The sequence below is a fragment of the Silurus meridionalis genome, chromosome 20, assembly GCF_014805685.1.
Source record: "Silurus meridionalis isolate SWU-2019-XX chromosome 20, ASM1480568v1, whole genome shotgun sequence".
Lineage (NCBI taxonomy): Eukaryota > Metazoa > Chordata > Actinopteri > Siluriformes > Siluridae > Silurus > Silurus meridionalis.
The window spans coordinates 19,175,706-19,190,705 of record NC_060903.1 but is presented as its reverse complement, the minus strand read 5'-3'; the positions used below and the strand labels follow the sequence as shown (position 1 = coordinate 19,190,705).

Genomic DNA, 15,000 nt, shown 5'->3' with positions numbered 1-15,000 from the left:
TAATAATAATAATATTTAAAATAAAAATAATAAGGAAAAGAAGAAGATAAAAGAAGAATTTCTATCTGAAAGCCGACCGATCCTTCAGAGACGTTCTGCACATCTGTTCTGCTCAGCACAACTGAGTCAGGTACGTGTGAGCTTCACAACAGCCATTTTACACCTCGGCTCTTTAATCCCTGAGTGTTTTCCTGCTCAGACACACACCTGAGTCTCCTGCAGTGCGAGTGCGTGTGTGTGTGTGTGTGTGTGTGTGTGTGTGTTCGGTTTTAAGCAGGAGAACACACTAAAGAATATAGAGCTTGTGTTTAACCTGAATTAGATGTTTAGGTGTTTGATTTCTCCTACAACACAGCAGCCTCACGTATTAAACATCATTTTTATCTGTTTATAGTTACATTACACTGTCAATGAAATGAGTGAGTTCCTGTTCTTGCTTCTGTTATAGCAGCAGCTAAAACACGCAATAAACACACACACATCAACATACCAGTGAGAAACTATAGAAAAGTGTAAACTCCTCTGTCCTGAACACGTTACAGCTTCACTTCTAGCTGTTACAACGTGCTGACTCTGGAGACTCCTGCTTTACACGTGTGTGTGTGTGTGTGTGTGTATATATATATAGTGTGTGTGTGTGTGTGTGTGTGTGTGTGTGTGTGAGAGAGATGAAATAAACATTCACACTGATACAGAAACAAATCAGTCATTTATTTATATTTCAAAGCAAACATACAGACGTTCAGTTACCAGAACACACATTTCCACATGAATAAATCACTTTATAATTAAATAATATCATTAAGGCGTGTGGATTATTAAGGCTGCATCCAAAATACCAGAAAATCTCTCTACATGCTACGTGACTGTGATGAGCTGAAACAGTGTTCAAGACACATCAGTAAATAAACACAAACGCGAGTAAAAGAGACAGTGTGCGACTGCGTTTTACTGAGGTTTTTGTGCAGTTTCGGATTTTATTCCTGGAGATATTTGGCGAATGAAAAGAGCAGCAGCGCCGCAGTAGCTGAACTCAAATAATCACAGTGTTACAGCATCAGCAGCTCACGCTTTAGACTGCAGGATCTCATGTTTGGCCCAGTCCTGCCATCCTCCTGGATAATGCTGAGCACTGTACACACACACACACACACACACACACACAATAATAATAATACAAAGAAAACAGAATTAGAAAATGAGTCATTGTAAATATAATTCTATACTGATTTTCTGTTCACACAAACAGGAATCAGAAGAAAAAACACTGGAGTTGAAGTGAAATCACATAAATAATCTAATGATGATGATGATGATGATGATGATGAAGAAGATTGAATGAAAGCTCATATGTACTTGGGGTATCCTAAAGTCTGAGCTGCTTCCAGAGCTTTCTGACTCCTCACACCTGCCAGACAGGTAAAGACCAGGCGTTCACCACTCGAGGGCATTTCACCTCCGTATTTCTCCTTAAATTCATCTGGTTTTAGCCGCAGGGCCTCGCTCACCTGTCCCACTGCGCACACACACACACACACACACACACACACACACACACACACACACACACACAGAGCACAGCCTTTGGTGGGGTCTTGATTTCGTTTGTGAGGGTGTACAGACTTTTGCACTCGGTGATGCAGTGTATTGTGGGTATAGGTGTATATTGTTGGTGTAGTGAAGGACTCACGTGGCACGTTAATAGAACCTGGTATCCTGCCGTATTCCCGGAGCTCCCACGGCTCTCTCACGTCTATCACCACACCTGCCCTGGCCACCAGCAGCTTCTTCACCTGCTCATAGCTCACTGCACCTGCGCACTGATCAGCTGACGAGAACCCGCGTCTCCACAGTCCTGTCCTCATCACACCACGCTGATCTGAGACACGAAATTCATCCCACAACTTTAATCACCTGTTCCACCTGCAGCAGCTTTACAACACCACCTGCACCGCCCTGTCCTCACCCTGTCCTCGCCCTGCACCGCCCTGTCCTCACCCTGTCCTCGCCCTGCACCGCCCTGTCCTCACCCTGTCCTCACCCTGTCCTCGCCCTGCACCGCCCTGTCCTCACTCTGTCCTCGCCCTGCACCGCCCTGTCCTCACCCTGCACCGCCCTGTCCTCACTCTGTCCTCGACCTGTCCTCGCCCTGCACCTCCCTGTCCTCACTGCCCCTGTCCTCACTCTGTCCTCGCCCTGTCGTCACCCCTCACTCTGTCCTCACCCTGTCCTAACCCTGTCCTCACCGCCCCTGTCCTCGCCATGTCCTCGCCCTGTCCACACCCCTCACCCTGTCCTCACCGCCCCTGTCCTCGCCCTGTCTTCACCCCTCACTCTGTCCTATCCCTGTCCTCACTGCCCCTGTCCTCGCCCTGTCTTCACCCCTCACTCTGTCCTATCCCTGTCCTCACTGCCCCTGTCCTCGCCCTGTCGTCACCCCTCGCCCTGTCCTCCCCTCGCCCTGTTTTCATTGTCACAGTTATTTACAGACAAAACTATTAATTTTACAGAATAAAAGCTTTGTTTTTAACACTGTAAACGTATAAGCAATGAATAATAATAAAGTCCAGGCTGCTGATTAAATATACTCACATGAACAGAGTGAGAGCCACGCATGCGCACTCACAGCGCCGTTTCCGCTCTCTGTAACCCTCAAAACACACGTCACCAGCCGGGAGCACGCGCCCAAAGCCATCCTGAAGTCCTCCTCAAATTATTTATTAATTTCCGCTTCAAATCACAGTGAAGTTCAGCACGACTTTTCTCTCTCTCTCTCTCTCTCTCTCTCTCTCTCTCTCTCCGGAATGCCCTGGTTCACCCAACTGACGTGTAAAACTATTTTCCCACCCGTATTCGGGCAGACCACGCCTTCTACTCTTTTGATTAGTTACGACCGCCGGGAATTCCGGGATCTAATTGGATTATCTGGAAGACCGCATGGTTTTGACTAATCAGAGCACAGAGGCGGAGTTTGTACAATGTGTGTGGGAATAAAAGCCACTGAACCGCCAACTTCTTCCGCCCACTTCACTTCCGTTTATTTTCAATCTAATAGTTCTCACTGATCGCGATATCCGTGAACCGCAAAATATTAAACCACAACAGATCAAAAAATAAATAAATTCACAACATTATTTACAAATTTGTCATTTGTAGTCGGTTTTCAGAAATCAGATTTTTTAAATTTATTTTTAAAACTTATTCAAAAATATATTTACAAAACAATCCTGGTTCTCTGCGGCTTCCGTATTTTAAAAAAGTCCGCTTTTGTCACGTGACATTCAGGTCTTCCGGGTTGTTTCAAAATGCCACAAACTGCGTTAAGCGGCTGGTGATAAAGTGAAATAATGTGAATATAAAATAATGATATAATTCTAACGGAAACACACTGGAGGTAAAAATCCCGCGGAGAAAAAGGAGAATTTGTACATTTATATTTTATTCCGGAGACTTTGGGACCGGTGTCAGATAACAGGAGCTGGTGTAAGTGGCGTTAGCATCGTGTGCTAATCCTCAGAGAGAGAGTCAGACAGGACATGTGTGTGTGTGTGTGTGTGTGTGTGTGTGTGTGTTTGTGTGTGTTTGTGTGTTTATATAAAGTATTTATTCAGGTGTATTGTGTGTACTGGAAGTTATAATAACACTGTTCTCCGATTAACTGTTCACACACACACACACGTAAGTAAACACTATATATATAAATTGTGTTCATCATTTTTGTTTACGTCACAACTCGGCCACGCCCCTTTTCACTACATGAGCGACTTGAACCCTAAATAACGGAGGCGAATGAAGTAAACAAACCACGTAGAGTTCCAGTGTGTATAATAAACTGCAGTTAAAGTGTCCTTTAAACCTTCACTTCTGTAAATGTGACTCTCAGCACACTGATCTATTAATAGAATGATATTAAAGACTCTGATTGATTTCTATTAGAATTATCATGAACACAAAACCTTCTTTACAACTATTTTAATAAAAACGTGTAAATGAGGTCACGTGTGTTGTGGTGAGTTCGAGTCTGGAGTTGAGTAGAACATTATTGTTCTACTTAAGAGCAAGAATGACTTACAGTCACTTTATTACTGTTGATCACTGATTAAACTGATCCCACCTGAACATGGCTGTAATGTGCTGCAGTCGAGATTAAGCTCAGGTTCAGGAAAGCTCAGCTGGTGTTGAATGATGTCTCTTAAATCTAAATGTTGATGATTTCTCCTCACGTGTTTCAGGTAGACGTGTTTACCAGATGTTCCTCTTTTCCAGATACAAATGCGGCTAAAAGATCCCTTCTCCTTAAAAACGGCCGAGATGACCAAGCGGTCCAACAAACCCAAGAAACCTCGAGAAGAGGAGTCTTCCGATGAGGTCAGCGGTAAGGAGACATGTCTTTAGTTCCTGGTTTGTGGACAGAGAAAACATGTCCCTCTCCTAAAACAGCAGCTCAGAGTAGTGCAGGTTTCTATTAATGTGTTGATTTGGATGTTCTCATTCCCATAGCGGCGTCTGGTTCACAGGGACATGGACACACTGTTTATTATGCAGCATGTGTGGAAGGAGTCTCCAGTGTCAGAGACGAAGCCCTAGCCTGTTCAGGACACAGGAGTTTACGCTTCTTTACTGTTTCTCTTATTGAGCTGAGAGTTTTAGAGATTGAAGAGATGGTGGTGGGGGTATGAGTTTATAGCAGTTAGAACAGGAACTCACTCCTATTCTAATATCACATGTAACTATAAATGGATAAATATTCTGATGTGCTTCTTCACTGAAACTGTATTATAAAAGTAATAAAATACCTGTGTGTGTGTGTGTGTGTGTGTGTGTGCGTGTGTGTATGTCAGGACTGACGTGTCAGCACGTGAGTAAAGCAGTGGAGTTGAACTCGGTGAAAAAAGCGGTAACAGGAAGTTTGTGGTTCGTTTGTTCTGACTGTTTGAGGGAGAGAGACGTGTTGGAGGCGGAGCAGGGCGGCGCTCACGACATCCTCGTGTGTCTCAAGTGTGGCTTTCAGGTAATCATCATCATCATCATCATCATGGATTCAGTGCACTGCTTGTGTGTGTCACATTCAAAAGTTTGTGCACCCTTAAGATAAGAGAGAGAGAGAAAGCAGTCAGTACGAGAGACGCGCAGGTGGATAGAGAGACACTCAGGTGGATAGAGAGACGCGCAGGTGGATAGAGAGACGCGCAGGTGGATAGAGAGACGCGCAGGTGGATAGAGAGACACTCAGGTGGATAGAGACGCTGAGGTGGATAGAGAGACGCGCAGGTGGATAAAGACGCTGAGGTGGATAGAGAGACGCGCAGGTGGATAGAGACACGCAGGTGGATAGAGAGCTGAGGTGGATAGAGAGCGCGGGTGGATAGAGAGACACGCGGGTGGATAGAGACGCTGAGGTGGATAGAGGCGCGCGGGTGGATAGAGAGCGCGGGTGGATAGAGAGACACGAGGTGGATAGAGGCGCAGGTGGATAGAGAGACACACAGGTGGATAGAGACGCTGAGGTGGATAGAGAGACACACAGGTGGATAGAGAGACGCGCAGGTGGATAGAGACGCTGAGGTGGATAGAGAGACACGCAGGTGGATAGAGACGCTGAGGTGGATAGAGAGACACGCAGGTGGATAGAGAGACACACAGGTGGATAGAGAGACACACAGGTGGATAGAGACGCTGAGGTGGATAGAGACACACAGGTGGATAGAGAGACACACAGGTGGATAGAGAGACACACAGGTGGATAGAGACGCTGAGGTGATAGAGAGACACACAGGTGGATAGAGAGACACACAGGTGGATAGAGACGCTGAGGTGGATAGAAAGACACGCAGGTGGATAGAGAGACACACAGGTGGATAGAGACGCTGAGGTGATAGAGAGACGCGCAGGTGGATAGAGAGACGCGCAGGTGGATAGAGACGCTGAGGTGATAGAGAGACGCGCAGGTGGATAGACGCTGAGGTGGATAGAAAGACACGCAGGTGGATAGAGAGACACACAGGTGGATAGAGGCGCTGAGGTGGATAGAGAGAGCGCGGGTGGATAGAGAGACGCGCAGGTGGATAGAGACGCTGAGGTGATAGAGAGACGCGCAGGTGGATAGAGAGACACACAGGTGTATTGATACTGGATGTTTTATTAACTTTTTTATTTTATTTAAAAAATAATACCAAGTAATTTGGTATACACATTTTTACAATCAATTTGTATCAGCATGTGCATGTAAACTTTCACCTGTTCTGTCTGTCAGTATATCCCTATACACGTGTGTGTGTGTGTGTGTGTGTGTGTGTGTGTGTGTGTGTGTGTGTGTGGGGATGCTGTCAGTCAGAGAGGCAGCATTCAGTGAAACATCAGCAGGCTCATCACTCAGACTCTCACTGTATCAGCATCAGCCTCAGCACCTGGAAAGCCTGGTACACACACACACACACACACACACACACACAGAGTGTATCAGGTGAGTGTGTCTCTAAGGTGTTTTTGGTGTTTCTTCCCCTCAGGTGTTTCGAGTGTAATGAGGAACTCTCCACACACTGCAATAAAAAAGCTCTGGCTCAAACACTCGACTTCCTGCAGAAACACTCAGCAAAGTCCACATCAGGTAACTCTTCTTCATCACCACACCTCTATCATCATCTTCACCTTAATCAACACACCTTCATTTTTATCCACACCTTTACCTTCATCATCACCCTATCTTCATCATCACCCTATCTCCATCATCACTCTATCTTCATCATCACCATATCTTCATCACCCTATCTTCATCATCACCCTATCTTCATCATCACCCTATCTTCATCATCACCCTATCTCCATCACCCTATCTTCATCATCACCCTATCTTCATCATCACTCTATCTTCATCATCACCATATCTTCATCACCCTATCTTCATCTATCTTCATCATCACCCTATCTTCATCATCACCCTATCTCCATCATCACCATATCTTCATCACCCTATCTTCATCATCACCCTATCTTCATCACCCTATCTTCATCATCACCCTATCTTCATCACTCTATTTTCATCATCACTACACCTGAGAGTGGTTCAGTACACACTCATTGGCTCACTGGCTCCCTCTGCTGGCTGAGAGCTTCACATTAATAAATGGATAAATAATGTGTGTTGGAAATCAGATTATTGAGTTCACATGATGAGGACGATGATCTGTGGGACATGCAGAACCCATAGAAATGATCATCTGGAGGTGAAGATCTGCTTAAGGGCGTAGAATATGTTATAAATCTAGTTTTAAACTGTAAAACAACACATCAGGGTTTAGAAAAGCAGCTCATGATCCTCATAAAGCTCATTAATGCAAGGTTGGATGCCATGGTGAGTGAGTGTGTGTGTGTGTGTGTGTGTGTGTGTGTGTGTGTGTGTGTGTGTGTGTGTGAGAGAGAGAGAGAGAGAGAGAGAGACTGGTGCTGTGTGTATTAACTCATTTTTTGTCCTTTAGTCTAACTGTCTCACTGAAGGACCAATCAGCAGGTTTATTAAGGAGGTAATTAGTCTCCCCGGCTCTCCGGCAGATCTGTAAAAAACCCTCACATGGCGTGAGTAAACGCCGGCTTCCTCTTGCTGCTGTGCTTCTCCTTCTCAGGAGCCGTGATGCAGATTGTGTTTTCACACGTGACCCTGAAATTGGTGTTGTGTGTGCGTTTTTTTTATCCCGCTTCTTGTTTGGCTGCGTGACTCGTTTCCAAGGACGCGTGTGGAGCGCTTTTAGAGACGCTGGAGAAAAGCGAGAATCTGATTTGAATAGCAAATTTCACCAAATAATTTCATTCCAAAGTGTGAACTAATGTCAGAGCGAGAACCGGAGGAATTCATCAATTCTGTGTGTGTGTGTGTGTGTGTGTGTGTGTGTGTGTATAAGAGCCTGTAAGAGTATGTGGGTATGGGTGTGTGTACAGATGAGAGCCCGTGGATGAGCAAGATACACACTCGTGTACACACACACACACACACACACACACACACACACACCCCCTCATCAACACTGATGAGTCTGACATTGAACCTGTTTGTAAACACACACACTCTCTGTATGTGGTTGTCTGTGGAAGAGTGTTCTGTGTGTGTGTGTGTGTGTGTGTGTGTGTGTGTGTGTACAAAGATTCATCTTCCTGTTGATTATTATCTTCATGCCATTTAAATTTATGTTTATTTGTATTGAGCTTTTAAGAATTAACATTTTCTCTACGCAGCTTTATAACACACACAGAGACACACACACACACACAGAGACACACACACACACACACACAGAGACACACACACACACTGAGACACACACACACACACAGAGACACACACACACAGAGACACACACACACTGAGACACACACACACACACACACACACACACACAGAGACACACACACACTGAGACACACACACAGACACACACACTGAGACACACACAGACAGACACACACACAGAGACGCACACACACAGAGACGCACACACACTGAGACACACACACACTGAGACACACAGAGACGCACACACACTGAGACACACTGAGACACACACTGAGACACACACACAGACACACACTGAGACACACACAGACAGACACACACAGACACACACACAGAGACGCACACACACTGAGACACACATAGAGACTCATCAGTTATTCTCACTGCAGCACATTAAAATCACTGAATGCTGATTTGTGAATGTGGGTTTTGTGAACCAATAGAAAATAAGAAGGCGGGACTTAATAACATACATGAGCTGCTTATAATACTGAACCTTATGATTTCTCACTGCTGATTGTTCACATCTTTACTGAAGTCTTCACTCACTGAGCAGAGACTGTGGGGCAGGAAGTGTGAGGATAGGACGAGATCTGCTTTATTTCATATAAAAGGTGTATGTGAATTGAGAGATGTACACACTGTTCCTCTCATGTCTCCTCACACCACTCCTCTCACTGTTCCTCACACTGTTCCTCTTACTGTTCCTCACACCACTCCTCTCACTGTTCCTCACACTGTTCCTCTTACTGTTCCTCACACCACTCCTCTCACTGTTCCTCTTACTGTTCCTCACACTGTTCCTCTCACTGTTCCTTACACCACTCCTTTCACTGTTCCTCACACTGTTCCTCTCACTGTTCCTCACACCACTCCTCTCACTGTTCCTCACACCACTCCTCTTACTGTTCCTCACACCACTCCTCTCACTGTTCCTCACACTGTTCCTCTTACTGTTCCTCACACCACTCCTCTCACTGTTCCTCTTACTGTTCCTCACACCACTCCTCACTGTTCCTCACACTGTTCCTCTCACTGTTCCTTACACCACTCCTTTCACTGTTCCTCACACTGTTCCTTTTACTGTTCCTCACACCACTCCTCTCACTGTTCCTCACACCACTCCTCTCACTGTTCCTCACACCACTCCTCTTACTGTTCCTCACACCGCTCCTCTCACTGTTCCTCTCACTGTTCCTCACACTGTTCCTCACACCGCTCCTCACACCGCTCCTCTCACGGCTCTGAAGCAGCCTCTTAGCATGAGGAAACCCTCTCACTCTCTTTATCCACCTCAGGTGTTTCAGACAGGATCACGCCGTAGCTGGTGGTCAGGTCACTGGTTTTGGGTCAAATAGGGCAGAAACACGGCCTTCCACCTTCTGTCCTCCATCTCGTCCTCCACTTCTGTAAATTACCTGCTGCCACTCTTCCCTGGACATTATTCCCTCCTGCCTGAGTAAAGAGGAGACGAATAAAAACACGCCTCCATTGTGGCCCTGAAATGAGCCTGGTCTAGTGCGAGAGCTGGTGAAATTACATTTCTCCTCGAAGGCCAGGGCGTTTTTCTGTTTTATTTCGTTTCCCTCCTCAGGCTGTTGTTGTATTATTATTCCCTCCTTCTGCTCACAAAAGAGCTCCAGGGAGAATTTTTTTCTCTCTCGAATCCATAATAGTTGAGTATAACAACAGCGGTGGAGGAGAAAGAAAATCCATTAACTGCTCTCTCTGTCAGCATGGAGACCTTCAGCTGGAGTACCTGAGGCCCCCTGTGAGGAGACTTGACCTCCCCGAGACAGACTTTACCTTTCAAACACAGCTGGCACGTCTTTGTTTGAGCAAATTAAAATCTTTCTGTTCTTTATTCCTGCTTTCGATAAGCAGCAGAGACGCCTCACTACACCGCTTTAACCACCGTTCATCTTCACACAGGAGCAGCAGGAGGAAGGTGAGGGTGAGGATGATGAGGAGGTGGAGATGATTGTAAGGGTGAAGATGAGTAACAGATGATAGTGATGAAGGTGGGGATGAGGATGATGTTAAGAAGAGATGGTGATGGTTTTAGCCTGTAGAGCTCATGTGTCACGTTACGAGAGAAGAATCTCACACACTCACACCGTCTCAGGTCGCCGTGGAGACGAACTCAGTGTGTGTGAATCCCCGCAACTACATTACAGTCAAATCAATAAAATAAATAAACTCAAAAATGTACACTTTCAAATGTATTCAAATTCAGTTTGTGTGAATAGAGAAGAGTGAGTGAGTGAGTGAGTGAGTGAGTGAGTGAGTGTGTGTGTGTGTGTGTGTGTGTGTGTGTGTGTGTGTGTGTGTACACGAGTGCTCTAACTGTGACACCATGTGCACGCTGCTGCTTCACTGATTTCTGGGACAGCGTGGTCTGAGGAAGTGTGTGTGCGTGTGCGCGTGCGTGTGTGTGTGTGTGTGTGTGTGTGCGGGATGAAGATGTTGGACTCAGATGGCAGTGTTGAGGGTTTTTCATGCCTCATGGTCACAGAGTTGTAATTAATGAAGACATTTGGTGTTGCTTGTCGTTCCTCCTGAGCTTCTGGATCCTGAATCAGTGATGCAGATTTGGAAAAGAAACCTGTGTGATGTTGATTTCTTCTCCTCAGCATTGGTGGAGATTGATGCTATGGAATGGATTTGGACCGGATCTCCTGTACCATCCTGTGGATGGACAGGAACCTGAAGTCCAGTCCTGCAGATGGGAGGTGGTTTGGTGTGTAGTGTGGTCTCAGGGTGAGCTTAGTGTCTGAGAGCATATTTGGTGTTTAGGGTGGAGGAGAATCAGGTGGTGGAGCTGAGAGAAAAGGAACGGAGCGCTGCAGGGAAAGAAAAACAACGAAAAACAATCTGCTGTTCCATATGCCTCTCTCTCAGACAGATGGTCACATCAGCTCTGTTTAACTTCACTAACGTGTCCACGGGCGTGTCTGCTCTCTCTCCACACAGATCTTCTCCATAACCTCAACGTCACTGCCTTCAACCTTTTACCACTATATATTCTCATAACGCTGATAGATGAATATTATAGTCATTATGAATATATCAGGTATGAAGCACAGCTCATTCTCAAGAGTTTTTCTGCATTCTTATTGATTCTTCATGAAGCTCAGTCGTAGCCTTCAACAGGAACGATAAGCACCTGAAGAAACTCAACCATAAAAACGCTTCTGAATCCTGATGTAAAGTTAGAAAATGGAATTCAGTCTTACGAACATCTGAAGTGCTTTATACAGAGAATAAAGTCTGTTCGAGCTTTTAGCTCCTTCAGTTCTCCGTGTTCCTTTAGAAGTGTCTTCATGAGCACCATGGAAGGTCTGAGTCATTTTCTAGTTGTTAATGCTGCTCTTTGCATTCCTGAGAATTATGATGAAAATAACAAACACCGTGATGCAGCTTCACCACCAGGTGGAGCTGTTTTAGTTGTAGCCTGAAGGTCAGTTAGCTAACAGAACGTCCCACTGGAACAGTCAGGACGAACTACACTACACAGATAAAACCGTAACAGCCACTGGACGTCTGCGTCACCCAAATCTTCTGAATATACCTCCACAAACTTTAACAGAGTTTCTCCTGATATACTGAAACACCCAGACAACCATAACGACAACCATGATATTCCGTAACAACCTCCTGATATTCCATTACAATCTCCTGATATTCCGTAACAACCTCCTGATATTCCGTAACAATCTCCTGATATTCCGTAACAACCTCCTGATATTCCGTAACAACCTCCTGATATTCCATTACAATCTCCTGATATTCCGTAACAACCTCCTGATATTCCGTAACAACCTCCTGATATTCCGTAACAACCTCCTGATATTCCGTAACAACCTCCTGATATTCCGTAACAATCTCCTGATATTCCATTACAATCTCCTGATATTCCGTAACAACCTCCTGATATTCCGTAACAACCTCCTGATATTCTGTAACAACCTCCTGATATTCCGTAACAACCTCCTGATATTCCGTAACAACCTCCTGATATTCTGTAACAACCTCCTGATGTTCCATAGAATCGTATTATTTATACATTTCAGATTTTTATATATAAAGGCTTTTAGTGTGTAGCTTGTAAAGGGCAGAGCTGTGTGTGTGTGTGTGTGTGTGTGTGTGTGTTTGTGCGCGCGTGTGTGTGTGTGTGTGTGTGTGTGTGTGTGTGTGTGTGTGCGTAGAGAATCATTTATTTATTATTTATTTATTTATTAAATACTCCCCACACACACGCGCACACACACACACACACACACAGATTCGTATGTTGTTTTGAGTCGTCTGATTCTTGTGTCCTGCATTTCCATCTGCGTGTTTTCTCCGTCACGTCTCTGTGTTTATAGACAGATGGTGTCTCTCCCACATGACTGTACATCATCACACAGACTACCAGATGTTCAAGTTCCAGATGTTTTTCACCTTTAATAATTTTAATTAATTAATTAATTTTTTACATATTTATATCAAACTTCCAGGAATTCACTTTCTGATTTGAGCTTTTTTATTTTATTCCCACTGTCTGTTTATGATCTCCAGGGAGCACATACTTTTACACTTCCTTTCTCCTGTGCATTTCCTCTGTTAAAACATCAACCAGAACAACAGTAACAATGTTATTACAGAAACCAGACTGTAAATGAAGATGAAACGCAGCATATTAGCCCCCAAACCGCATCAGTAATTATAGACTAGTGAGCGGAATGCTGGTGAAAAAATTCCGTTTTAAAGAAAAATTGTCACGTGGCATCTGATCCGCATCGTTCTTTACAAACTTTCCCTTTTCCCTCCTCAGGCTGTTGTTGTATTATTATTCCCTCCTTCTGCTCACAAAAGAGCTCCAGGGAGAATTTTTTTCTCTCTCGAATCCATAATAGTTGAGTATAACAACAGCGGTGGAGGAGAAAGAAAATCCATTAACTGCTCTCTCTGTCAGCATGGAGACCTTCAGCTGGAGTACCTGAGGCCCCCTGTGAGGAGACTTGACCTCCCCGAGACAGACTTTACCTTTCAGCTGGCACGTCTTTGTTTGAGCAAATTAAAATCTTTCTGTTCTTTATTCCTGCTTTCGATAAGCAGCAGAGACGCCTCACTACACCGCTTTAACCACCGTTCATCTTCACACAGGAGCAGCAGGAGGAGCAGGAAGGTGCTGGTTTGTACTTGATAAGTGTGTGGTGTGTTATCACTTCAACATAAAAGTGTTGCGGCTGAGTGTCGAGAGACAGAAATATCTCACACTCGGGTCACGGAGGAGACGAACGTGTTTCAGCTACCAGTGTAAATGTGTCTGAAAGAGGAGACATTCTTAATGAGAGCTTTAAACATCAGATGTGTGATTTTTCATCTCATACCCACATGTAGATATCAGTTCTTATTGGACTCATTATCTGGAGATGATTTTTCGCTTTTGTAATTAATCTGAGAAGTTGTTCTGTTGATGCTTCAGTCTGTAAATGAACCTGTGATATAAACCTGCTGATTGCTCAATACCAATGAATTTATATCCCCTGCTTTCTGAATAAACACACACACACACACACACACACACACACAGTAAACTAATGTAAATTATTCAATATACATTTTATTTTTTTCAGTAAATTATTCAGTTTTTAAAATTCTAAAAAGAGAAGAGACTGATTAAACAGTATGTGGGTGTTAGTAACTGTGTACACACACACACACACACACACTCTCCTTCTCAGTGTTGGTACGCAGGTTGTCAGCATGTCTCCTGAGCCTTAAACTCGCCAGATTTTCGGTGTTTTTCCGGTTTGTCCTGATAATTCCTGTGTGTGTGTGTGTGTGTGTGTGTGTGTGTGTGTGTGTGTGTGTGAGTCGCAGCTGCATCTCAGTCCAAGTTCTCCGAGTTATTGCACTCTGTCCAGCTGTCATCTGCACTCTGTCCAGCTGCTGCCCCCTATACACACACACACATACACACACACACACACACTAAAAACATCAACACAGGGTTGTGCAGTAAACGGTGATCTGAGTGCTGGGACCAGACCCGAGTCACATGACACTGATGTCAGTGAGTGCACTTCCTGTCTCCTTCTCATAACTTCACTGAGATTGTGTAGTCTGAGATCTGCTCAGCTCCATACAGTGCAGATGAAAGCCTTCAGCACGTTGTGTGTGTGTAATTTCGGGATGTGGAGAGCGTCACTCATCCGCAAGGTCGCCGGGTCTGAACACACCGGGTTCACCGTCTCACGGTCTCACCAAGATTTCTCACTTCTTTGGGTTTCAGAAGCTCCATAGAGGAAGGAGGCATTGTGTGAGAGCTGGAGGTCTTCTTATTCATATCCTGGTGAAAATACAAAAATAAGTACAGAAGGTTAATCAGCTGCACAAGTTCTGTCTGAAAAACTCTCACAGATGAACTGAGTGGTGTTCATACATCATAAAGGAGGAGAATAGGGAAAGGCCATAAATGTAAATGTCTTTCTCTCAACCAATCAGAATTCACTGTGTTTTTTTCACCCAATCAGAACCCACTGTGTTTTTAACCATTCAGAACCCACTGTGTTTTTTTACCCAATCAGAACTCACCGTGTTTTTTACCCAATAAGAACTCACCGTGTTTTTTACCCAATCAGAACTCACTGTGTTTTTTACCCAATCAGAACTCACTGTGTTTTTTACCCAATCAGAACTCACTGTTTTTTACCCAATCAGAACTC

At 44.6% G+C, this 15,000-nt stretch overlaps 2 protein-coding genes across 3 annotated transcripts in view; one reads left to right on the top strand and one right to left on the bottom strand.

Moving 5' to 3' along the window:
* Positions 1-690: 690 nt before the first annotated feature.
* Positions 691-2,828, bottom strand: tstd3 (thiosulfate sulfurtransferase like domain containing 3). Its single transcript, XM_046876375.1, has 4 exons — positions 2,593-2,828; positions 1,691-1,879; positions 1,357-1,516; positions 691-1,132 (listed from the first exon to the last, which is right to left on the bottom strand). The coding sequence occupies exons 1-4, from the start codon at positions 2,693-2,695 to the stop codon at positions 1,066-1,068; spliced, it is 519 nt and encodes a 172-aa protein (XP_046732331.1). The 5' UTR covers positions 2,696-2,828; the 3' UTR covers positions 691-1,065.
* Positions 2,829-3,268: 440 nt separating this feature from the next.
* Positions 3,269-15,000, top strand: part of usp45 (ubiquitin specific peptidase 45) — a 25,235-nt gene continuing 13,503 nt past the window's right edge. The window contains exons 1-5 of one of the 2 annotated variants that reach the window (XM_046876372.1): positions 3,269-3,483; positions 4,267-4,375; positions 4,842-5,011; positions 6,319-6,419; positions 6,507-6,607. In XM_046876372.1, the coding sequence (XP_046732328.1) occupies positions 4,273-4,375; positions 4,842-5,011; positions 6,319-6,419; positions 6,507-6,607 (475 nt within the window). In that variant the 5' untranslated portion in view covers positions 3,269-3,483; positions 4,267-4,272. The remainder of the gene's footprint in view (positions 3,484-4,266; positions 4,376-4,841; positions 5,012-6,318; positions 6,420-6,506; positions 6,608-15,000) is intronic. The other variant, XM_046876373.1, reaches the window with a different exon arrangement.